The sequence below is a fragment of the Charadrius vociferus genome, unplaced genomic scaffold (assembly GCF_000708025.1).
Source record: "Charadrius vociferus isolate BGI_N301 unplaced genomic scaffold, ASM70802v2 scaffold433, whole genome shotgun sequence".
NCBI lineage: Eukaryota > Metazoa > Chordata > Aves > Charadriiformes > Charadriidae > Charadrius > Charadrius vociferus.
In genome coordinates this window covers 2,401,137-2,427,920 of record NW_009647846.1, presented here as the reverse complement: position 1 = coordinate 2,427,920, position 26,784 = coordinate 2,401,137, and the positions used below count along the sequence as shown (strand labels likewise).

At 44.8% G+C, this 26,784-nt stretch overlaps 1 protein-coding gene across 1 annotated transcript in view; it reads right to left on the bottom strand.

Moving 5' to 3' along the window:
- GRM7 (glutamate receptor, metabotropic 7) overlaps positions 1-26,784 on the bottom strand; it is a 318,538-nt gene that overhangs the window by 161,857 nt on the left and 129,897 nt on the right. Inside the window, 1 exon segment of the mRNA XM_009882884.1 lies at positions 11,606-11,822. Within this exon segment, the coding sequence (XP_009881186.1) occupies positions 11,606-11,822 (217 nt within the window).

Genomic DNA, 26,784 nt, shown 5'->3' with positions numbered 1-26,784 from the left:
TCTGACTCTCTGACTCAAGGCAGGCAGCGAGCTGGCGGGGGAGAGGAGCTGGAGCCCCCGAGGGACCCTCGCTGCAACCGGCTCCCAGCAAAGCACACGTTTCCCAGGTGGCAAACACCATGTCTGTGTCTAACCTTAGGCAGAACGTCTTATTTGAAAAACAAATCTAGACAAGGGATGCCTGCTCTCTCTGTCATGCTTGGGCTCTCCCAAACAAACCGCAGCGTAGTGGAGTCTTGCCGTTTACGGCGAGTACACAGACAGCTTCAGTGTGTATTGCAGCATCCACCGTCACAAAATCCAACTCAGATTTCAAATAACATCTGCATGTTTGAGTTGCCTTTCTATTACCCAAAGTTTAATCTGTTTCATCTCCGTGTTTACACAATGAAATACATGTTAAATCTTCTTTCGATAGTAAAATCATTGAATAATTTGCTTTTTTACCAACTTTTTGTTATTAAGAGGCCAAAACCGGTACGAACAAGCAATACTGGAAGCGCTGTGATCTGCACGGGGCGATTTGCCGCTGACACGTCAGGTCACACGTGCTGCTGTGAACACCTGCAGCATCGCACGACAGAGGAGCAGCCCGCCTCTGCCTGCCTGCAAAGAGGGAGGGGAACTGTCAGCATCAGGTTGATGTTTAAATAAAGAACACTGGTAAAGTGTTAAAATAATGCCAATAGGCTCCATGCTGAGAGCAAGCTAGATGACCTCCTGATTCCCCACACATTGAAAACATACCAATCTTGAAGCACCAAAGGGAAAGGAAAGAGAACAGGCTGCAATTTAAGCTCTGTGGGTATATATATCTTCCCAACATCCTGCCTATAAGCGTATACTGCTTAAAATGCTGTATTGCAGCTCATATTTTCAGCTCAGCTATCTTGTTGAAGATACTGGAGCAAATAGTCTGGGTATTTCAAACGCTGCCTTGACAAATACCTTTCCGACGAATGCGTAAGAAAGAAGTATGAACTCCATTGATCATAATTTCCTACCTGCTATGATTTTGCAAAGCGGGGTACATATACTGGTTCGAGTGACTTTCCCCTCTCATTGATCTTTTTTTTCCACACTGGGAAGCTGGGCTGGGGAAGGGTTAGGCAGCTCCAGAGACAGACCAGGGAATATTTTTGGCATGCCCAGAAGATCACTAGCAGTGCATGAAAGCCATCTTCCAAGAGTGTGAAGGGTTCGGGACGTTTGTCATCCTCTGTTGTCCGAGGAAGGATAAGGAACGCAGAAGGCAGGGGAGGGCGCGTGATGGAAGAGGCATCTTAGAATTATTTATGTGCTGCTACTCCCCCATGGCTATGAAAGCTGTTCTTTGCATCAGCACAAAGTGAAAAGGGACTGTGAAGTATGGAAGGTACAAGATGAGGCAATATTTTGTATTTCCTCCTGGGATGCGGGATTTCAGTGACAGAAGCTGGAATAACTTACTGCATGCGATTATATATTACCCTTCAGATGCAGAAATGTATTTAGAGCTGGTCCCAAATGAAGTTCCAACAAATTCATCCTACTTTGCGAAACAGACATATCCCATGGGAAAACCTCAGTGTAATCACAATATTTCTGTTTTCCATGGGGAAAGGCAAAATGACAGCAGGGGCTTCCTCTGCAGAAGGTTTTTATGAAATTCATTTCATTCCTTCAGGAAAACTGACAAGACCATTTGCACCACACACTGGAATAGGCACTGTAGGCGGAGGCGAAATGGGAGCCAGGATTCACAGGCTCCGCTTCTCCCCCCGGCTGGGCTGGGAGGCAGGAAAAGAGCCCAGGGAGGAGCAAAGGCACTCAGATGCAATCGTCTGGGAAGTCTGCTCCCACTGCCCCCCAGCAGGAAAAACAGTCTTGGGAAAGAATTTCTGTCTTACCTTCCAGAAGCTTTAAGTTTCACAATCAAAGTCAATTCTGTTTCTGAAATCATTAATGGGTTTGGTGAAACAAATGTGATTTTTCCAGCCCACTCTTGATGGCAGGTCTTCCTTACCCATAGATACATTTTTATTTCCTGCCGTGGTTCGATGTTTCCAGCCCCAGCCACTTCCATCAACCTGCATTTTATGGCTTTTCATCTCTCCTTCTCCTGATCCTCATACCTGTCTTGCTGCTTCCACAGACCTGGTCCTTCCTTCTATTGTCCAGTAAATCTGAACTCCCTCCTTTCCCCCTACTCCTCCCCAAAACAACTTCAGCTTTTGCACTTCAATGGGACCTTCTCCTCAAGCTTCCTAATGCACATTAACATACTTTTTGTCCCTTCCCCTAATATTCCCACCACCATTTTTACCCAATTTCTATTCTTCCCAGCAGAGGATGGGTGCAGAACAAACACGAATGCTCTTGCTTCGATTCTGATCCATACTGCTGTCTTTACCAAGAGGAACATATGACCCTTGAGATGCGGAGCACCTTCCAAAGAACAGATGATAAAAGCCTGGATCGGGATAACTAACTTACTGACTGTGCATCAAACCAACTTCTTCCCGTCTGCATCGCGGGGCACGCACGGCACGACGTGCAGGAGCATTCCCCAGGGGTGTCCAACTGCACTGGTAAAAAATAAAGGCTCAACAACGCACGTCCCTGCTTTGAAGTGACGAGGACTTACCCAATCACTTATTTTCAGCTGCTCTACCTGATACTTTTAATATAACCACAAAAGCAATGTTTTATTAAACTTGGGGTAACATTTTTAAAGGATGCCGGCAGTTATTTGTTTAGTAACAAGAATTGCCTATTTCAATTTTATTCTGTCCTTGAAATGCAATCTCCAAATGTTCAATAAACGCCATAAAAAGGCAGCTATCTATCGTTACAGTGACTTATGCTATAACTGTGACAACAGCCCGTTACAGCTATCCAGTGATACTTCACCAAGAAACCGTCTGTGTGAGATCATTCGGGAGGACAGAGTGCAAAGCGTCTGCGCGTATCAGCATGGAACCGGGCTCACATTTCACATAAGCAGACGCGAAGGTAATCATAATGTCATATCTTTACCTCTTTCCTTCTCCCCAAACTCTGTTTTATTGATTTTTCATGAGTCTGTCTGAGAAGGAGGAATCACTCAGACCCCCGCTGGTTCCATCACAGAATGCTAACGCTGTTTGGGCAGAGGGGCTCCTGAGGCTGCTGTGCCATCAGGCAGGTACCCAAACCCTGTGTTCCCACTGCCCGTCAGCTTCACTGCTTTCCTGAATAACATCACAAGAACCCCATAAATCTACTCCAGGTATTTATCTTCAAATGATGACAAAAGATAGGAAAATACATCTCTCACATGCATACCGATGATTGGCTTTTTATTTTTTTTTAGATTCAAATTCTTTAATGACATGTTTCTCTTTGGTGCCTACGCTCCCTGTGTAGTCAAGAGAGAGAAATAGATGTTTCAAAAGGGCAACTCAGATCTCATCACTCTTCGTTACTGCACAGGGAACAGAGCCAACTTACTTAGGACATCTGTTATGTCTTAGGTAGGAAGATGCCTCGCTAAAGAGATGAAGATGGCATTCACGATATTTTGATAACCTAAAAATACAGGCATGCCTAGAGGGTTTCTCAACATCTAAGCCAGGCACCTAGCGAGTGTTACCCAAGACCACAGGGAAGTCAGAAGTCCAGTCATCACCTCAAGGGCATCGCCCATTCACTCCTCTTAACGCCATCACTTCTCACAAGTTATTGAAAAAGCCGCAGTGGCACAGACCATGCACACGGAGGAACAGATTTGCTTTGCAGAGTTGCACTTCACTGTTTCTTTTCCACTGTCAGAAGCATACTGTTAACCTCCAAATGCAACCCAAAACACCCTTAGGGATCAAGTCCAGTGCATCTTCTCCTAGATCAGTTAGGATGAATAAAAAATCCTATTAAACCTGTTACACCCGACAGACTGCGGCACACAACACAAGTTGGTACAACTTTAGAAAACAATAACAATTTTTCTGAAATGACAAAACATTTCTTATTTGACAAAACCTAGGAAAGAAAATAATAGATTTAATAACATTGTTATTTAACATAATATCACCGAATACCAAAAGGGACAGACACATGAATATTTGAGAAAAATAGACAGAAAAATGGAAACCACTTGAAGTGCTCGGATATAAATGACTCGATTTCATTAGTAGTTTACATATTTTTTTGTGCTATATTTGATCCAGACAACAGGCTCACAAGCAAATGGATAAAGGCCATTTAACACAACCAAAGACAAAGGAACAGCCCGGCGCTGCTGCCTCTCCATCCCCCCGAGACCTCCATCCCGCCCTGCGGACACTGAGCCGCCCACCAGGCAGCAAAGCCCCACAGGGACCAGTCTGCAGGACCAGTGAATCACTGGGAAAACTCCACAAACCTCGAGCCATGCTCCATACCCTCAAACTCCGTACAAGCACCGGGGTCTGTGACCCTCCGAGAGTGACGGCGCCTGAGATACATGCTACACACTGCTTTGACAACGGCTGGCTTTGGGACTGCTCTTCAAAAACATATTTATAGACAAATTTGTCAACACATAAGCTCAGCTGTTTGCTCTAACTGAAATGCCATAGAGGGCTTCTACCCCTTGGGTTACGGCAGAGGGAGATCCGAGGAACGCAGCTTGCAAAACGCTATTCCTTTGGCTAAATAAATAAATAGGCATCACGGTGGACTGTACGACACCTTAGCCCACCTTCTCCCAAAACGATGACTCATTCAAATGAATATTTGAACAGTGACTCTGTTAAAAGTTGGGTTCTGCCACAAAAGAACAGAAATGATAGATCATACATTTAGGGCATCGCTAGACGATGTGTGGTATCGCCCATTGCCAGGATGTTGCGCAAAGCTTCGCTAATAAATCATAAATATTTGTTATTTATTAACATAGTCAATGCAATCTTTGCCCACCACAGTGTATCCCAGTTCCAACCGTCTCACCGGCGTTAGCAGGATGGAGATTTCAGTCCCAGGATTTTGACAGAACAACTGGGTGCCATCACTAACTTTTTTCCCCTTCCTTTCCCATTTTTGGGCTTCTTTTAACCCTGGGTTATGTTGTAAAGTAACTGCTCCTTGTAATGACTATTCTAAACCCATACAGCAGGGCTGTAATGGATCAAGAAAAAAAAAAGAGATCTTTCATTAACATCAGAATGTAAGACAAAAAAAATCAGAACTTTCTACTTGGCAATAGGAATCAGTGCTCTACTTGAGATGTACAGACAGAGAATCGTCTCCTCTCCCTTCTTAAAATACAGACAGTTGTACAACTCCCTCGTAGCAATGATTTAACTCTCTCATGTTATCCAGCACTAATTTGTGCTAATGGAATTCCCAACAGACAGCATAAAAATTAAGTTCTATTACAAAAATGCAGATTCAGGCTCATCACAGGCAGTTGAACAGACCTACAGGAGCCTACAAAAATGCTGTGTGAGTCATTCCGGGATGACATAGCAGCTCTTGGCTTTCAACAGTGTCAGCTTCCATAGAAGATAAGCACTGATTTCGAGCATCGTATTATGATATACCACATTGAGGATTTCACGGAAAGTATCACGAGATGATTCAGATCACCAAAAACCTGCATCAAAACATTCAGATCTTTTTAGAAACACAAGTCTGGGCAGAAAACAAGTATCAAGGCTCCAGGAAAAGCTGTCATATTTTCACGTTTAGGTGGCTAAAGAGGTTTAAAACAGTCTTTGCTACCAATAACAAACCCATAGAAAATCTTTTCCGTAGAAGGTATTTTATTGTATGTAGCTAATTTGTAAAGAAACCAATGCATTAGGAGATTATACCAGTTAATGCACAGAGTATAACGGCGTGCAAAAAAAGCAGTTCATCTGATTTCGGTGGAATGACACTTGTTTGACATAAGGGCTATGTGTCTCATAGAGGCACATACGTGTGTGTATGCGTACGGTTTTTATTAGAACATATAAAACTGGGAAAAACAAGATAAAAAGGAAACTCAAGTTTAAACGGGAGGATAGAAAAGAAACACCGTTCAGTATCGCAACTGGAAAAAAATTCTACTTATGAGGGTAAAGAGAAGGATTCATAATTTCAGGGGTCTCTCCTTTGCCCTGAAAATTAATGTTTTTTGATGTTTCCTCTGTTTCTGAGGAAATTCAGCTCCTGCAGCTTGTGCATCTAGGCCATCCCTGCTGCATGCAGATGTTCTCGGCCTCACGTAACAGATGTCTGCGCAGCGCTCCAGGATCACGCAGACAGAAGAATTAAAGAAATGAATAGTTCAAAAAAAGTCTTCAGCAAAAAAAAGGAGAAAAGAAGATAAAGAGACTGTTGCGAGTGTTGTGCTTCCTATGTTAAACTGGATTAAAGTTTAGTCTGCTTTTTTGTTCTGTCAAGGTGATGATAGCCTTTTAGCAAATATGACACTGCAACTAAAAGTCTTCAGAAGAAACTTCAGTATATATAATCATATCAGCACACTGGTACAAGAGCTTTAATCCTTTTCTTTTTTTTTTTCCCCATGTCTTTGGTACACAGAGGAAGAAGACATGCTTTGCCAGAATTTTTCTTCTCCAGTACTTCCAAACGGTTGAGAAAATCATCATCTAAACTACTTAATTCTTGGTTTGTAGATTAGGATACTCTATTACTGGCACGTTGCTCCGTGCAATACAACAGCTCTAGTTTGTGCAAAAAAGCAGAACTGCGCTCAAAACCGGCCCTGCCGAGCAGAAATACTTACTTCTGAGATAGTGTTGGACAAGGGAGCTATGGAAGGGCAGCAGAACGCGGTGAAGGGAGCGGATGCCTCTGGAGCGAGCACCAAAGTCTCCCCCAGCAAAGCAGGCAGTGTACTCATCTGTGAAAACGGGCGCGTTTTGGAGAGAAAAAGATGAATAAATGCATACCAGGTCTTTCATTTATCTGGTAGGAGGCATTCAAGTGGTCTTTTGCTAACGACTTCAATATATATATTTCTTACAGATAGCAATTAACCTTCTGGTAGAGATTAATCTTTAAAAAAAATCAAAGATGAATTAATCTTTGAAATTCAAGTATTCAGTAGTTTCATTAATAATCTGAAATTGTCCTTTAGATTTTCCATAATTAGACCATTCCCCTAATTTATTAATCCCACAGACTGCAGAGCATGTTTCAAATCTTCGTCTCCTGCCACAATGACATATTCAAACTCTCTTGAAGTACTCATAATAAAAGTCACTTTGTGAAAAATTATTAACTCAAAGGATCAAGCGAAGTCTTTATATACTAAAGCGTATTGGAAAACTAAGCAAGGATAGCACTTTCTACTCATCCGCACAACTCCTAAGATCTTGGCTGAATCAGAAACAAGTTTGGATAAAACACTGAATTTAGGATAATTAGCTGCTACAGATTTGAGGCCAAAGATAATAAACGTGCCGGTACCTATGGACTAAATCTTCTTTTCTGCCAAAACACACTGATTATGAGATACAAGGCAATTGTCTGAGAGCTAATAATAACTGCTTATTGCCGGTGTGCCTCAAACTTTGACTAATTACCTCCGCTCTGGGGCTGTCGCTGCTGCTGGCAGATGCTCCTGGTCCTACGGGGCCACGCAGGGGAGAACCCACAGCAGGACCCTGCCCTGACACCTCTCCCAACTCTTCTCCTGCTCGTTAAAAGGGGTCACGGGGGGGCAGGATTCACGCCAGCTCTGAAATCTAAACTAGCAAAGCTCTCCAACAGCGAACTGCAGCCAGCGCTGCATCACCTCATCACGGCCCCAGCAGCGCGAAGAAGCCAGGACCAAAAAAACCCGGAGCTACATATGCACCTACGGCATCCCCAAACCTGCAGCAGGGTACAGCGCCCATCGTGCCGCTGCGTGGTGCCCGTGTTCGCCTGCACGCCGGGTGGGAGCGCAGGGCAGCAGCAGGTCTGCCCGCACACGGCCGTGGTGGTTCTGCACCATCTCTCTGCCCCCTTGCTGGGTTCTGGTCTCTGCTCTGAGCCGGCAACTCAGCCCCACAGCATCCAACCCCGCAACAGCACCAAAGCCCAAACACAGACATTCAGTGGACAGTGCTTTAAGCACAGCACAACTCCTCCTGATGAACATCCCGTGTTTTAGCTAGCTGGAAAATGAGGTAAGCTGTGCCATGCCACGTAAACCCCTCTCCTGTCCTCCCCATGTCCCTGAAGGGTACTCTGAGTACACCCTCCAAGCTGGGATCATAGAATGGTTTGGGTTGGAAGGGACCTTGAAGACCATCCAGTTCCAACCCCCCTGCCCTGGGCAGGGCCACCTCCCCCCAGCCCAGGTTGCTCCAAGCCCCGTCCAACCTGGCCTTGAACCCCTCCAGGGATGGGGCAGCCACAGCTTCTCGGGGCAACCTGCCCCAGGGGATCACCGCCCGCACAGGAGAGAATTTCTTCCTCACATCTCATCTAAATCTCTCCTCTTCCAGTTTGAAGCCATTCCCCCTCGTCCTGTCACTACATGCCCTTGTAAAAAGTCCCTCTCCAGCTTTCCCAGTAGGTGCCCTTCAGATCCTGGAAAGCTGCAGAAGAAAGGAAGAAGAGGTAATCCACAGCCTCACTGATTTCTAGAAGAACTGGATCTTCTGACGAAGGAAAACTTCCTCCCACTGCTGTTGCATTTCTGTTGCTTCTGGCACGAGTTTTCTAATTAGTGTTGAGTTTTGATTGGCACCCTGAGCACCACGTTAATCTACTCGCACGGCAGCAGCAGGAACATCACGAGTGTGCTCTCCGTCCCTTCCTCCCCGTCCCTGCCGTGCCACCACGGCACAGCAGGCATCGCCACGCTCGACCGCTATTGCAAAGATACTTCATAATTACACACCTCAGTCAGACCGTATATATTTGGACCCATTTAAATATATTTAATACATGCAGCGCACTGATCTCGGTAATACGTCTCTGTCCTGTGAAAGCTCCTGTCCCTCCTGTTCCTCATTAGAGGGCTGTTCACTTCACGCATTCAGCCGCGTGGCTCTTGACCGCTGAAATGTTTTTAAATAGATAGATCAAGGAGCTGCTAACGACACCACAGCCGTGAGTCAGTAAAATTATCGCTGCTTATTGCTTCTTCAGGAGGCTCTGACAGTACAGCATTCCCCTGACAGCCCGCTTCATCCTTTCTGCTGCATAAAGTGTCCCCAAGGAGGTACAGCCCCATCAGGCACCAGGAAAGCACCCCCAAAACCGCTGCACCCCCCGCCCCGGCGTGTCCCCAGAGGACAGATACGTCCCAGTGCAACGTCCGCCCACCAAAATGGCACCCGGGAGATGGTCACGACCGATCCCCGAAGTGGGGGAGAAGGCGCCGTTTCCCCGTAGGGCTGACGGTCGGGACCCACCTCCCGGGCAGCGCTGCCGAGAGCGCGGCGGCTGCTCCAGTAAATGCCCGGACAACGGGACCGCCTCAGCTCCCCGCGGTTTTTATGCTCCCCGGGGTTTTAAAAAACTGGGGAACTTGTTGGCAGGTATTAAATCCCCTCAGAACTTCACCTGAGCTTTATCTGTGTAACACAAAAAAAAAATTCAGGGCAGCACTAAGAAGCAAAAGCAGCTGAACTGCATCGGAGGCAGCTCCGGGGATTGGCTTATTCCAGTTTCCAGACGAGACGGGCTGCGTACATGAAAGAAAGTTTATGCACTATCCCTGTTAGTGTCTTAATCTTGGAGGCGTGACCTATATCACCCTGCACGCAAAGCTGTTTTAAGATGGGTATTCTTTTGGTCTTATGCTTTATTTTTTATGAAGGACATTGAATTACACGTTGACTACATGAACAGCTCTTATTATTAATTTAATTCTACAGAAGGTCTATAAAATGATACAGTATTATTCAGCTAAAGTTTGTCCTTGACATAGAGAACACATTTCTGGTACGATTTTTGCAACAGTGGGTATTTGCAAATATAGGCAATTTTAAATTATAATGAACACTGGCATTTGTCACTTCCTGCGGTATTAAATCCAAACCCATTTTCTTTAATACCGCATAAATATGCATTCGAACGAACAGACGCGTTTATGCAAATATAGGTTCCTTCTGTGATATCAACCTAATGAAACAATTCTGGATTCCCCTCTCCAAAGCCCGTTTTCCTTAACCGCAGCCGCCATCCCCGCGCACTGCTCGGATGATGCTGCCGGAGCGGTCCCCCAGCGGCGCGGTGCCCCTTCGGGCACGAGCCCACGCTCCGCCTCGCAGAGTGGGCAGGCGCTTCGCAAAAGCGGAGCTTTTGCTGTGGAACCCGCTTTGCGACACCCGAGGAGATGAGACCTGCGCCGGCTGCCCCAGAGCGGCGCCTGTCCCCACCTCCTCCTTTCCTCTCCTGCACTCGCTAACGCAGCTGGGGGGTTTCCTAGTTCAGTAACTGGGGACTGCGTTACACCGGTTTCGTTTAACGCAACGCCAGGGCAGTTACAGGGTGGGAGATAATGCAAGTTCATTTTGGGAATACAATAAAACTTCTTCTTGTGCAGTGATGATGGGCCCCTGCTCAGGATACATCACTGAAGGCTTCTGGAGGTGGGCTTTGCATATATCACCAATAATGAACGACATCTTCTGCTTATTTTTCCTTACCCACCCAGGAATCAACTTCAAATATTTCAATTCCCAAACCCTGATGATTCTGGATTGCAGCTTGTCATGGATTTATACCTCTATTCCCTCAAGTGCCATCCAAGTCCTACGTTCTGGCCTCTCTGGGGAAGTTTAGAAGCATTTATCTGAAGAATAAGTTACCAGGATGAGGGTATGAGCACAGTGACACGGCAGTCACACCTTCCAGACAGGTCTGCTCTATGTTCTGTACCAGAACAGGAAAACAAGCTGTAAAATTAGACATTTTTGCCAACAAAATTATGATGGTTCAACTCAGTACCGTAAGCCCGACCCAGCACAAGACACAGCATCTCCCTGTCCTCTGGGAACATCTCTCCCTGACAATGGGATTCTCCAACAGAGTTTGGCCTTTGTGGAACACCACTAAAGGAAACCAGCAACAAGAAAAACACGATGCACCACACCAGAGGTCCGACATGCCTCGCACCACGCCGCTGAGCCTGCTGCCTCCCTATCCCAGGCCGGTAATCTTTGAGCCTTCAAGTAAAAGATTATGAATTTTCTCAACTGAGCTGGTCAAGAGACACGCTAAAGAAAAGCAATACAAATCAGGCAGCGATCTGAAAGGTGAACAGCAATAATATGACACAAGTCAACGTCTGGTAACAAACAGTCTTCACGGAATTTCTAGCTGTGGAGAGATAAAAGCTCAGCATTTTAAAATCTGTCTTCCACCCATGTCAACACAATGTAATACCATCCCGTGGAATAGCAGGAGCTTGATAAGACTCAGGGTTTTGTATTTTCTCCAGAAATGATTGAAAACCACTAAGGTTTCAAACTCTCTGAAACTCCATAAGCAATTTAGGAATGAGAGTCTCCAGGAGCCATCACCCAGGCATTGCAAAGAACTGGAGCACCTTTAGAATCAAATATATGCTCTGGAAAAAGAATGTGACATATGGTACAAAATAACATTCATTACTTCTATAGCGTTTTCTGGAGGGAGGACGGGCGTTGCCTACCTGCCTCTCTGGAAATTTGCATGAAGGACTCGACTCCTTTTTCTCCATAATTCCCTTCAGATGCCAAAGTGGACACATAATTCCATCCCAAAGCTTTCACAATGTCCACCATTGCTTGTGCTTGGAAGGAATCTGGAGGAACCACACGTGAGAAGAAATCATAGCGCCTGTCATCACTCAACTCTGGTGCAGTTGAGGCATAACTGATTTGTGGGATCTGTAGAAAAAAATAATTTCTGATAAATATACATATTCATATACTCATTGCACTTCTTGTAGCAGTTAGCTAAAGCAGTCAGCTTCAGCTGAGCCTCAGCTCATCTTCGTTGTATCCACCTATATTTCTCCATCATATTCCTTTATCACATACAAGTCAAAGAAACAATCTTTTGATTGACTTCAAGTTACAAAAAAAATCATCAATCAATTGAACACGACTGTATATGTGCACATTCGTAATTTTTTCCTTTCAGGCAATCTTAATCAAATACAGCACACACAAACCATTCTTCTCACTCTGTCCTTTTTATTGGTGTCCTGGTTTTGCTAGCACCAGGTTATTTGGGATCCTGGATGCAACCAAGTTTACATCTATACTTGAAAGCCAGAAGGACCCCTCCTCTGGTTTTGGAGGGTGAAGCAGCTCTTAAACATTAAACTGTGACTCCAGGTTTAAATGAAAGAATGTTTATTTTTGATTCTTTTTGATGAAGAACAGTGGTGAAGATGCTGAGCGTGGACATCTCTGCCTCACAAAGACAACCTGGTCACGATTCAGCTGTGTCCTAAAACTCTGCCTGCCCATGACGAACCAGCTCCTGCTTTGCCTTCTCACGGCAGAGCGTGAAGGAGCCTGAGGGTTACTCGCTATAACAGGAGACCAGAATGTCGTTGAGGGCTATTTTCTCCTTGATAACAAAGGTCCCTAAGCAGTTATCAAGCTGACAGTATGTTAATCCCCAAACACATTATGCAATTGTTTGAGTAACAGTCTGGGACTGCTCCTTAAATTAAGGAACCTGCCATAATTCTCACTTGAGATGCCAAGGAGGGGAAAAAGAGATTTGCAATATACACAAACACGATCATATATAATGATTTGAGACTTCTAGACTGTGGAAAGGTCAGTATTTCATGCCTCAGTACAAGCATCTTCTGCGTTCTCATATTCTGTCTCTGCACGGCATTCCTACAAGTATTTATTACCTCTCCTGCCTTCTCAGAAGAATAAATGTTATATTTCCCCAGGCTCAATCCTGAAAAGGGCTCGGCGCCTTCGGTTCCCACAGAGGTCAGTAGCAGATGAGAGCAAAGGCAGCATTTCCGCAGAACGCACACTATATCTGCGCATCTGTATGTACATTAACAATGACTACAGCAGAGTAAAAGCAGATCTGTAAAGAAAACTGGGGCTGAAGACCCAGCAGGTAAGTGAACTTACCCAAACCACCCATAATCATTAACTACCCCAACGTTTGTTGAGACACGTTCCTCCTTGTAAAGGCAGTATCTACTGGGTTGTTATAAACCATACCAAACCATAGCGCGGGACTTATTTAAGATGTGTTTGGCCTCATCCGGCGCCAGCCTGGGGCCACGCACGGTGGTGGCACCGCTCAGAGCCGCGCACCGGCGGCACCCCCGCACCGGAGCGTGCCGAATCGGGGCCCGGGCACGGCGCCGCTCCGACTCGCGAGGAATTATTAAACCTAAACAAGCACTTCAACTTTCAGCGGGTGCTTGGAACACCACTGCGGACGTCGGAGCACTGAATCCCCCGTCACTTGGCACGGGCTTTTCTCTGGATGAGCCGTGTCACCCCTTTGCATGTCAGCCGGCTGTAGAGCCAGCGAGGAGGCGAATCAAGCTGAAAGCTGGGATGCTTTGAGTTTTTAATGCAAGACAGCAGTCCCCTACAAAGCTTTGCCAGGTTTATTTTAGATCTCTGGCTTGTGGACAGCACGTTGCCAGCAAGACCTTCCAGTGCTCCAGTCAGAGAAAATTAAAAAAATGAAAATTGAGGCCGCCGGGAAGAACACAGCATGGTGTTGCCCACTGGTACATGATTTACTTGCTCGGTATTTTGCCCTGGGGCCAGCAAAGCTTGGAGACCACTCTCAAAGACAAATAGATCGATTATACCAATTTATCAGGGTTCTTTATTTTTTATCTACCTTAGGGATGACTTTCAGCTCTCACCGACCACTGCGGTTGCACGGGAAATGCTGGGCACCCCGGCCGGCAAAAATAATTGGAATTCCTAATTTGTCTGTGCCTGCAATTGCTGTTGTAATAAATGATTGGTGACATTTTAGGATCGCTCTCTTCTTATTTGTACAAAGCAGTTAACAGCGCCTGCTCAGCTGCTTATCAGCTTAATTCATCTATTCATTGGGTGGTATTATATTAAGTGGAGCAGTTAACCAGGCTGGCTTCATAGGTGCTGTTTACCCGTTATTAATTAGACAAGCATCAGGTACACAACATACAGTCCCCCACACAGAGCCATACTAATAGTCGAGTGCTGAGGTTTTAATTATAAATAAAAGAAAGGGTGAAATATGAATTTTTATCTGTGGCAAGTGTTTGTATTCCAACTTGACAACAATTGCTTCTTCAACTAAAAATCAAAAGGGGCGTTTTCTGCACATTTACAAAAAGCAAAACTTCTACAGAATTTGCTCCATTGCTCATATTACTTGTGAGCCTTTGGTTTTTTAGTCTTTTTCCTCTGTCCATAAAACATTAACCACATCTGGCTGTCTCAATCACTTGAAGTATAAAAAGCATATATTGAGTTTTTTGCCAACATTTCTTACAGGATAGCTAAAAGCAACTTGCAGTTATATTTATGAGGAGTAGAATTTTCATAAGATTTTGTCTGAATATGGAGAGAAAAGTACTTCAATGGCTACAATATAGACTGCAGCCTTGAGAGTTCAACTTTGTCCAGTATGTCAGACACCTACAAAAGATATTTTCCCTCCCCACATGTCTTCCCGGCATTCAGGCGGCATCCCAGATGTCCAAACTGAACATCTGTTTGCATCAGCTAAAATTTAACAATTCAGCATTTCTTCTTCTCCTCCTTTTTGAACGTTCACGTCCAATTGGATGTGGACAAACCTCCCCCGGACTCAGCCGGAAACTTCTCTCCCGCACTTCACACCATACGTTCCTCTGTGTTACTGGTTTGTTCTTACTGAGAGTGATTTTAGTTTGAAAAACACAACATCATGTTAACTCCCGTCAAATTTGGATGGCCAGGCTCCCTCTCCTCCCGGAGGTCTCTTCACAGGGCTTACGCTCATCAGACCAACACCCAAAGGACAACATACGCTGCTGAGGGCCGCCCACCAGGTGAGCTCACAGACATACACCTTCAGCTCCTGTGGACATTGACGTGCACTGGAAAATAAAAATGGATTGACCCAAGTCATCAAGACCCAACCCCGACCTGGCCGAACGTCACAGTTCTCTGTTCCCAAAGGTGATGAAGACTGTCTCACCGTGCAAGGGCAGTGAGAGAAGAACAAGAAGGCGGCCTAGAATTTGACTACTCTCTCTGATCATGAAAATTCATCCCCTTGGTCCACCTCTCTTGAGCATACACTGCTGCTTCTCAAGCCTGGACCAAACACCCACCCGGGGCAGGAGGCTGGAGCCTCCCCATCCTCCCCTCACGCCAGCAGCGTCGCTGCCGCGGGGGCCCGGAGGGCAGTGCCCGGACACACACAGACTGGATTTCAGTTTTGAACCTGCAGAAAAAGCCGTAGTAAAGATAGCACATAAACCCGCAGATAAATAGCTGGAGGTTTAACAACCAACCCTTCCCCTCCCGGATCCATTTGTAAAACCCTCATTTAGCACTGCCGAAAGGCGCCGAACGATGGGCCCTCCGACGGGCAGTCTCCCGTTCACACAGGGACACAGTGAACAAGCAAAGGCAGAACAAGTCACAGTACAATGCCAGGCACGCCTGAGCAGTAGAGACGATCCTAAATGTAGTCCTCCTGCTACCTACTGTGTCCCCGCATGTCCCCTCCGACGTACCAGTCATTGCCAGTCTTCTTTCTGGTTTGGTTTTGAAAGCTGCTGATATAGTTCGGGCTTGCAAACAAAAGCCCCCCGAGAGCAGCGGCTGGCCTGTGCCGTGCTCTAACCACGTGAAAAATTGGAAGTTTATCCACTGCACTCAACTTCCACACTAAATAGAGAGCACCTAAATTTTTTAAACACATCACTCTTCTCTTAAGCCATACTCATTCTCCTTTTGGGCCTGCAAGGGGCCAGTTTGAGACATCCCGTCCTGCTGCAATGGGAAGAACTGGGATGCCAACAAAGCCAGCAAGTGTTACAATGGCTTCGTGTCCGGATCACAGCACAAAGTATTTTAAATGAGGCTGGGCTGTTGTTTTTTATTAATTAACCAGATAAATATTTTCTGTCTCTTCATGGATTTCTTTTTCTTTCATTTTGGTAAAATCTGCTACTTGTCATTGTTATCTCACATTGAAAATTTTAGTCTAAAGAAGGAAGCTTTCTCTTCCATCACATTTTTTCTACTTTCTGTTCTGAAACATGTTTGAAACATCAAAAAGCTCCAGGGAATCGCGGTCTGCTTCCCAAATGGCTCTAACGTCTTGGCAGAAGAGCTGTGATCCATAAAGCCCAGGGGATAACCCCCCCTGGCCCTTCCGCAGCAAGGCTGGCAGTGGGAAAAGCCGGTGGTCCTCCTTCCCGTGCTGCACAGCGGCCAGCGGCTGCAGCAGCAGTGTCCCACCTCAGCCTTCCCCACCGTGACAACGCAGGGTTGTAGCTGGAGCTTTCTGAAGGACACTCAGGTGGCGGCAGATGAGTGATCACATCACCGGTGTGGGAGGTGGACTGTCCTGAAGGCAGTCGCCATGTTTACAGGACTATGGCAAACATCCCACTCCAGAGTTTCACGTGTCGTTTGCCTGGCTGATGTTCTGATTACAGTAAGAGTGAATGATTAATGCTGGGAACATTGCATTAGTCAGTGATTAATTGGTGTTAATTTATTTTTAACACTGAACATTATTCTTCATTTGTTTCATTTTCTGCTGTTAATGAAAAGCTCTCTCTGGACGACGCTTGGTTGTCGTGCCTGAAAAGCCGGGCCAGTCTGGGAGCCGCTGCACCAAAAGCCACCGCAGAAAACACACTGAGGCTCCACACGCCTCTCAGGCGGGCTCCTAAGCCTCTCTCTGCAACATCAAACGTCTTCCAACATCAGGCCCGGAACTGCGTACTTCAGAGTAAAAAGCAACTGAAATATAAATGTGTTCCAATTCTTCATTTCAAACTCATTTTGTACCACCGCCTCACCCCACATCCGCCCCTCACTGCTCCAGAGACCCTTTTCATGCAGAACGGCAGCAAGTGGCGCGCTCCTTGCTAGCACCCAAGTGTCTCCACTGGAAACACACGTGAGACCCAGTGCCAGGAGACGAACCAGCTCTCTCCAGAGCTGCAATAATCACTGGAAGCACTGGACTTACTGCCCACACCCTCAGCACCTCACCGGGCCCTGCCGGCAGAGCCACTGCACCGCCAGGAACCTCCCGAGTCACTGCAACCTTAAAAATAATTATTGCTACTCTGCTGCTTCACACGTGACCGAGTTAGGCTACTGTCTCCTCGGTAACTTATTAAAAGATTATTAATAAAATGGCGCACCTGAACCCCGCTCACCAAGTGACAGTAGCTGGAAAACTTCAGAAAAGGCAATTTCCCTAAGGACCATGTGCAATTAAGATAATGCATGAGTATACCTGTTGAGATATTAATGAGCTCCCACCAGGGTAATATTAAGTTCACAGTTTGCTGCGTTTTTACTTTCAACTTCCTATTAAGTTTTATTGATACGATTTCCTGACAATAGGGAAAAAAAATACCCAACTTTGATAATGCCTCTTGAAGTCATCTCATTTGGCAGTGCAGTGTCAGTCTACACAAACTGCAAAACCCTGCCAGTAACTTCACTTTACAAAAATAAGATGCCTGAAGACTTTTCACTTGGCTGCAAAACTCTTTGGTGTGAACTGATGGATGACTAACAATCTCGAATCTGTTTAGGTCTCACATTTTATTCATGTAGAAATTTATCATGTCAGGATTTAATCATCAGTTAGTACAACTACTCTTTGTTCACCATTTACATCTCAAATTGCATAACAAACGGCTTCAGCATCCTGTGAACTGCATATAATTGTTTTCATTGCCTTGAATTAAAATTATTTGAAGTTTCTACCTGGCTGCGCTCTCTGGGCAAAACTCCTCTACACTTCCTTCATTTTGACATTGTTCTGAACAGGAAGAAAATTTTACCTGAGATACAAAATAAGATCAGATTATGACTCAAAGCTTGCAAAGATAATAGGAATGAATCTCCCTGCCGATTCCCACTCGGCTGGAGGGGGAATTCAAGCTCCCCCCGTTCCTCAGGAGCCGATGCCCGCGGGGCGGTGCGATGGGCTGGGGTCTCGCCTGCCCCGCGGCAGCGGGTGGCCTCGCACCTTCCACAGGGGTACGGATAACAAACAATAGCTCTGCCTTTTGTTCTGCTCCTCCACAGCCCTTCTCAAAACGATAGACTACTAAATCGGTAGCTTTGGGTAGAGTTTCTCGAGGTGTCAATCTAGCAGCATGTGCCCTATTTCTGTCCCGAAAGGTGCATGCGAAAACAAATATTACTGCAATTCTTGCTCTAGGGCTCTTAAAAGACTGGGGAATAATATTCCCAACAGTCTTAGGTAATGATAAGAACAAATCCTTCTAAAGTGCTTTGATAATCCCTCCTTATTATGTTTCATGATGAAATTTTAGAAGTAGTGCATTTCAAGCTGGTTTTTATACTCAAGAATCAAATGTTGACAATAAGAAAATGAGGCAAAACAATTAACAGAAAAGTTTTCACGTAAACCAATTTCAAGAGCAATAGAGAGCATTTCTGTACAGCTCTGCCATAGTCTAGAAGGTATTTACATATGGCAAACCTGTTGCTGCGTGCACAAGTCACAGAACAGGAGCAGATTCTTCTGAGTGATGAACAAAAGCAACACATCTAAAGAAGGGCGTTTGTATAACAGAAAAATTTCAAAACCATTAATCTATTTACAGTTCACCCCAGTTTCTCTCACTCTGTTTACCAATTACGAAAGCTCCCGGTGTTCAAACAAGGTCCTGTTTGCTCACGTCACCACCTCTCTTATTTTATCCCACAGTGAATTCCTAATGATGTATTAGAGATCAACACAATCACCTACAAGGGAATTGGATAGATATTTCATAAGGGACAGAAATATAAATATAAACAACATCAAATACAAATGAGAAGCTGAGCCTGCAGGAGAAGTGCATTTAATAAAGCAGAAATATCTTCAAGAGCAACAAAAGAAACACTAAGAAAATAAACCCAATAAATGATTCATGTACACGACTTTTGCCTGTACCCAAGTTGGCCCGTTCCACCAAACCTCATCACGCTGTGTGAGCTCCATCTCCCACTACTTGTCCAGTATTGTGACTTCAGCTAATAGGTGAATGGGTCTTCTCTCAACTTGACCTTATAGATCACAAGGACTATTAACATGTCAACCAAATGGAGTAAAACCCACTTTCTACAGCATTTTAAAGGAGAGATCAAAGTGCTCAGCCTCTGCAGTTGAGGACCTATGTCAGAGCTCCCAAACCTCATGTAACCTTTTTTTTTTTTTTGTGGGAGTTTCCAAGTGGGATGGCAAAATTCCATATTTATAGAGAACTAAAGGTGTTCTTGACAAATCGTCAATAAAAACCAGACGGGGTCACTGCTGCGTGGATCTCTCAGTACCAGATCATTCCAGAGTGGCAGTGGTAGGAGAATAAAGTAGTGTCAGGGAGGGTAATGGACCGACAGAACAGGGGGAACTATGGGGAGAAGTTACCTGTAATTTCATTTCACTATACTGTCTCGCTGTGCAGCATAGACTTCAGTTTCAATACAGAATGAATAACCATTAGAAGCTCCAGGCAGACTGTAGGGTGGAAATTAAGAAGGAAGGGCAGTCCTATTAAAGGACTTACTGTAATTGAAGAGAGCAGTAATAGACCTTAACCGAGCTGGTGTGAGAGCGATGCGCCACTGGTCTGACGGCCCCACAATCTGGAGCAACGCAGAGTGCCGTCGAGCTTCCAGAGCCATGGTTCTGCGTAATAAGACCCTTTAAAATTCACAACTACTTGATTACCAATATTACAATGGATGCGAGCCATTACTGAAACAAACACTTCCAATGACACTTTGGTTTTCTCAAATACAAAATACAACTGCCACCGGCTTTCTAATTGAACGCATTTATTTTATTTTTTTTTAATTCATTTCAAACCTGAAAAGAGCGTATGAAAGAGCCCATTTCCAGACACATAAATCAACCTTCATCCCAACATAACTGCCTCGGCACTAAAGTGGAAAGACATCCTGAATAATATTGGCAAGCTGGGAGTATTTTCCATATCTACAAGGTCTCTCCTGCTTCCTTTTCTAGAATAAGAAGTACTCATATAATTTACCCCAGAAAAAATAATTGTAGCAATTAAGGGAACAATAATTACAGCAATTAGTACTGTCCACATGGCTCACGGGAGTGCTTTATCAACTCAGAAAGCAGGAAGAAAAAAAAAAAAACAATTATAAACACACAGTAAAATGAGAGGTGTCCGTAAATATGAAATGTCCCTATATTTCGTCTTGATGATCTGTGCCTAGAGCTAGGTCTACTTGTGACAATGCTGAGCTTCTGGCATAGCTTGGGCTTTTACAGATGCAAACTAGGAGGTCACCTCTTAGCATTTCAATGCTAAAAGACCCTTGGATAGATGACTTGAAACTAGGATCCACAATTTTAGTGAAAATTAGCCTTAGCACAAAAATAAGCATTTTATCTCCTTATAAGGCTGCAAATAATACTGTCCTTCTAATAAATAGGGACGTAACACCCATCTCAACAAGTTTACATATTGTGGAATACGAATTGTCCATTTCTACTTTCATCATCATCCTTTCGTTTGTCCAATCGCGCATTAGGGTCCTCAGGCACACAGATACCCGTGTCTCACTGAACGTATTCCAAGTGCCTAAGATCTACAAATTCTTGTACTGAGTCCATTTGTAACGAACCTACAAGGCTCACTTCTCTTCCTACACAGGCATAACTGGATTTTTTTTAAAAAATCTCTTCCATCCCACTGCCTTCCTCCCGTTCCCTGTGCCTGCAGGCACGTTGACCGGCTCCTGCCCCACCAGCGAGCTAGTCCTGGCTCTTCCACCCTGCCACACGACACTGAAAACGCTTGAATCAATAAACCAGAGAAACACTCATGCTTATCTATTATCCAGTAGGAGGAGGTACGAGAGCGAAGGGGGTCCTAGAAAGCGTGGGTTGCAATTCCAGGTTTGTCTCCCTAAGGCAAAGCCACCTACGTTCCCGTCGCATGAAACACGCGGCCACCCAAGACCTGCTCAAAGACCCACTGCAAACAGAGACGCAAACAAAGGCACGAAGCACCAAAACGGATGTAACCCGCTTTGCTGAATGTTTTGAGATTTACAGCTCCAGTATATGCCTTTTTTGCAGCTAACAGTCTAATAACCTTTTCTGTGGGCAAAGAGTGATCTTTATAATCAAGCTCCTTTGAGCAGGGACTATGAACCAATTGAAAAAGTTTCTGATTCTTAAAAATAATTCATTCAAACCTCTGGACCAAGCTGTGCCAAAAAGCACAGTTCCCACTGTACTGCTGCTACAAAAATAGAACACCTTTGAGGGAGGCAGAACAGGATTTCAACACCACTGTCAATATTGCACATTGGTTTAGAAATAGGTGAGGCCCGAGTGGAATTCAACTGTTCTTTCACTTTGTGCCCTTTAGAGAATTCCTTAAATAAAAATCTCAGTCTATGCTGTAGCTTGGACACAAAAGCTTCATACATATTGAAGACTACTCCTTTAGAGACAAAAATATGTTCCTCTGTGTATCCAAAGACGTCATGTTCTTTAACATTTCTTAGCTGTTGTGCCACAGCACACCCACATCAACACAAAAAAATAGGTTCTTTTAGTTTGCAGGTATTATTTCTGTTTGCGAGACCAGCTGTTATCATCTGAACTATTAGTTTTTCCAGTAAATTGTCATAGCTTGGGACTTTTTTTTTTTTCTCCCCAAAAACAATTCCTTGAAAAAAATTGCAAAAAGTGACCAGAAATCAGTGCTTGAATTTACACCGAAATGGAATAAGATTTTTAGATACACGCTTGCCTGGGCTGCATGAACAAATTCCCCTTTGGGCATAAAGTTGCCTTTATGTGATCATGAAGATCACTTCTAAGTGATCACTTCTCAGAAGTAAAATTAGTTTTTATTTCTGTTACTTGCATTTTAATTTCTCTTGGTTTATCTATCTTTTGATATAATGATATTAAAGCCAAAATTCAAGTTATACTGTTATTATTATCATTATCTCTAGCCCTAGCTATCTAAAGATCTTTCTTTACTTTGAGGGAGAACTGCTGGCAGCCAGCACTCCCTCCAGCCGTGGACGGGCCGCGCAGCCGGTCCCTGCCAGCGCCACGGACAGCCACGCGGGTGAGGACCAGCAGGTTTCAAAGCCCCCCATCCCTCTGCGTAGCGCTGAGATGCATTCGCGCATCCCCTGATACGGGGGCAGAAGCTCCTTCCCCCGTGCAGGCTGGGGGCATCCTCCCTGACATACAGACGGGTGCGGACAGACAGACGCCAAAATTTCCCCCGCTGACCCAATGAACGCATCCAGGTAGAGGGAACCTCTTACAACTCCCATCTGCAAACAGAAATATTTACCTACTGCGCCGGAGAGATTATTGATAATAAAGACAAAGGAACATGTACTATAATGAAACTTCAGCGCTTAATATTTTTAAGTGAAATATTTAACTTGTTAAGAATTTTAGCTGGCTTGCTCATAAACTAGCTAGGCGATAAAGCTGTACTGGTTTGCAGATCTTGTGGATGAGATATGACCAGCACAGCACATTTATATATACTGGTGCATATTCATTGATTTTACAATATTAACTAGAATATTCCTCCTAGGATACATCAGTTAAAATATCAGTGGCGATTGCCCATCCATTGCAATGCAAGAATGCACAGCTCTTCATATTTTAACTCCAGCCCTGATAGAATGAAAGCTTGAGAGCAGCATTAAAATAATAGATGGCACTCTGCTAGAGGTAATTTGAAATCTTAACAAAGCATCAAAGGATCTTGTCTGGTACGAGCTAATACTTCAAGCCAATTTTTAGCTGAACTCACATAAGGTGATGGGAGTACAGGGACCCTATAACCTTTCTAATGGCCACATTTTTGTAATCATATGGTCCAACAAAGCTGCTTATGCAGCAACAGTCTTTTCAGCCTCATGCTGTGATTTAAATTCAGCCTGCAAATAACGTATCTGGATATTCTGTCACACTTTTATCCCATGACGCACCACGATGCCTAGAACATAATTACAAAGATACCGTATGACATAGAGAGCATGAACAAGTTTAGAAGAGGCGTATTCTGTATTCTTTGAGTTTGTGCGAAGACTGAATCTACTTTTGGGGTTGTTCACTTCCATCACAGCCTAAGAAAGCATAAGCGCAATCTCCAGCAGATAAAACAGGCAATGGTATTTCAAAGGGAAGACACCGAGGTCTGTCCATTAAGCGCTACAGATAACAAAATAACTTACGTCAAAAACGCACCCATGTTTGTACCACAGTGGTCAGAATAAGATTAACGGTTGTCCAACCCATCTGGCGTTGGGAGTGGGGAAGGATGCTCTCTTAGGTAGGCGCACAGTTTGGAGAGGCTGACACCAAGAGTTTTGCTCAACGAAGCAGAGGGAGACAGAGGGCACAGCTGCCTCTTGCGCCACCTGAACATGTGCTTCAAGATCTTCTAGATGCCAAAAGCCAAGCCCTGGAGGACTGGAGCCTGCTTCCTCCAGCAGGCAGATTCACAGCAAGCGAGGCATTCTCGGAAGGGTCCTTGCAACCATTCAGAGAGGTGCTGAGCAGAGAACCAGACCCGCTATGTGCCCTACGCTCAGTTGCGGGATGTGACAGCAGTGGGAAGATTTGCTTTCTTCTCCTTTTATGGATACCATTTCCATACACTGTCTGCATTTCCGAAAACCGAGAAGTCAGTCTGTGTGAACAGACAGCGAAGTGATGTATGTACGCCAAGTATATATGTAAGCATAAAGAGGGTTGCAGTGATTGGAGCTCACACATCCAAACATGAACTCACAAATTCTAATTATTTTCAAAATAAATCAGAACCAGAAGATAAACACAGCACAGCAGCTTTTATGTTTTATTTACGTGTACACATTTCTCCATTCATCGCAAACATGTAATTGAACCTTATATCGTCTATGCATATTTTAAAAGGTTTTTAATCTGCAAGTATAAATCTCATTGATCTTGAAAGTAGTCCGATAAAGACAACAGTAAAGACTTATTCAGCAGACAGGCTGAAATACAGAAAAGCTCAATAGCATAACATAGTTTTCTGAAAGTAATACGCAAACACAGACACACACAAACCCACTATAGTGGAAACAAATTGCAATGTGGTACAATGTGAAACAATCATCCTTCAAAGCTTAGTTATTAGACTAAATGAAAGCTGTCGAGTTAGTATTTCAGCATATCTCATAATTGCATTTCTAGGCGAGCATCCGTGTTTATGTTGTCAAAAATAAGACTGTGATTTGAATATTTATTCCTAAATTTTTGATATAGCAGTGTCTTATAGTCGAGGAGAATACAGCCTATGGCCTTCTTGTCTTTACAGATCAACACATCTAAATCTGTCAATATGAATTTATCTATATTAAGTGTTTATTTACAATTTCATTGTGAAGTTAAGCTTTCGGCAAGCAGCTGAGTATCATGATGAGCAAAACTGAGTTCCTGTGAATGACTTTCACTGAACAGATATTGCAAAATTAAGAATCTATACTCATAAAAATGTCTCCAAGTGGTCTTCATTTTAATGGAGAGTCTTGCAGAGCGAGACGTCCTCTAGCTCCCCTCTCCCAGATCCTCTACAAAAAACCCACATGGGCATCAGCTGCATTTCAAGCAGTAAAATGGTGTTTTAAACAGGGTTTCTGGAGCTCACTTCTTTCCTAATTTCCTCCCACATAATATTGGAAGTATTTTTGCATTACAAATGCGTCACATAATACCAAACCCTACATTTTTAATGTGCTCACATACTGGGGTTGCCCGAATGGATTTGTTTAAGCTGAAACTACTTTGTTTTGGATTGGCATATTATTAAAAGGTTGAGGCAAGAGCAAAACTGTGGGTTAAAAAGACTATGTATAAGCTCCTATTTGGATCTCCAGCTTCAGCTCTGGTCATTCGTACCTACATGCTTCAAAACTTTTTCTTACTTTTTCCCCCTGTTCTGGAAACGGCTCTCTCTGCAGTGACCACAGCGGGTGCCCAGGGTGAAACCATGGTTCAGCAACCGCAACTGCAAATGATGAATCCAGAGCTATAAAACTAATCCTCCTTTGTGACCAAAGCGATGCACCTCCCCGTACCGAAACATCAGCCTGAGCATAGCGAACAGCATCGCTGCCACAGGCGCCTCCAGTGACGTCGAGGGCCATAAATTCCCTCTAAGGCAAAGGGTCTCCTCGTGAGCCCGCGACGCTCCGGCACGCTGCCGGGAGCACAAGTACCCGCACACGGCACCGTGCGTGGGGATAAGAGGAATAAGGAAACATGGCACAGCTACCGATTAACATTCTGAATATTATACAGCTGTCTAATACTCAGTGGCAGCAATCAGGATGAGATTGAATACATAATACTTAGAGCAGATTATCCCATGACTGCCTGTACAATGTTAGTTTTCCTGCCTGTCGTAAATTGATTCCTACAATTGCTAGAGACAAGTTATGGCCTAGATGAACTCAAGGATAAAATCCAACTTGTCCATTCTTTTCTTTCTTTTTCTCCTTTTCCTTTTTTTTCTTTCTTTATTTTTTCTACTGACATAAATTGCCTTCGTCAGTGCTAAAGCAGTAGTCTGCAATATTAGAGTTTGCCCCTGTAACAAAATCCTCGATAAATTCTCCATTAGAAGTTATCACCTGCTGCTGCAATGACAACGCTACCAGAGAAAAAAATCCTGCTGTTAACCCACAGCAAGAGAAATTTAATGTAAAAAGGTTTACTGTAAACAGATGAGCTACATAAACTACCGCCAGGACTAACCCTGAACTACAGATTGCATGAGAAGGATATGAGCACGATGCTGGTCCCCTGGCCTCTCACTGCAACACGACATTTATTTCGGAGCTCTGAAATGTAATCAGGTGAAAGACGCTGCTTTCAGGCAAGCTCGCACTTGTTTTCAGCTTTCACAGTTTTAGGGTTTTTCAAGCAAACCAGCTGGAGCGGGACGTGAGCGGTGGTGGATGGGGAGAGGAGAGCAGGTCCCGGTCCCCGCAGCCCCGGGATGGCCAGCGGGGTGGTGGGCTCTGCGATGCCCCACCGTCATCCGTCATCCCCACCTCCCTCCCGCTCACACTGCAGCCGCTTCCCCACTGCTCCCTCACCTGGAAAGCAAAAACCAAGAAAACCCAAACCACCCAAACAGCCCAGCCTTCGCCAGGAAGCCTCCCGTCACCCGAAATCCCTGCAGCCAGGCTGGCTCTCTTCCTAAAGGATATTCTCCTGGTGAGCTACAGCTCTCCAGCAGCAGCCGGCACAGGCTGCATCAGGTAGGAAATCAGATTTGATCATGAGGACCACGATCCTTTCCTTGGGAATCTGTCAACTCTCGGCATCTGCAAGCGTAGTCCCACCGGGTTTTCCCCCTCCCCGGCCCTGAGAGCCTCCCCCTTCGCCTCCTTGGAAATGCTCACAGGACTGCTCTCTGCATTCTTTTCCCGTAAACTTGTCATCTTTACACTCATCCCCAACCACGCGGGGTGCCATCCCCCGCCAGAGCCGTCCGCCCCGTGGTCCCCGCACACGCCGCCCTCCCCCGCGAGGCGCGACCCACACCTCGGCATTTGCAGTCACCGCCTTCTCCGAAGAGCTCCTCCTCGGCGCCAGCGC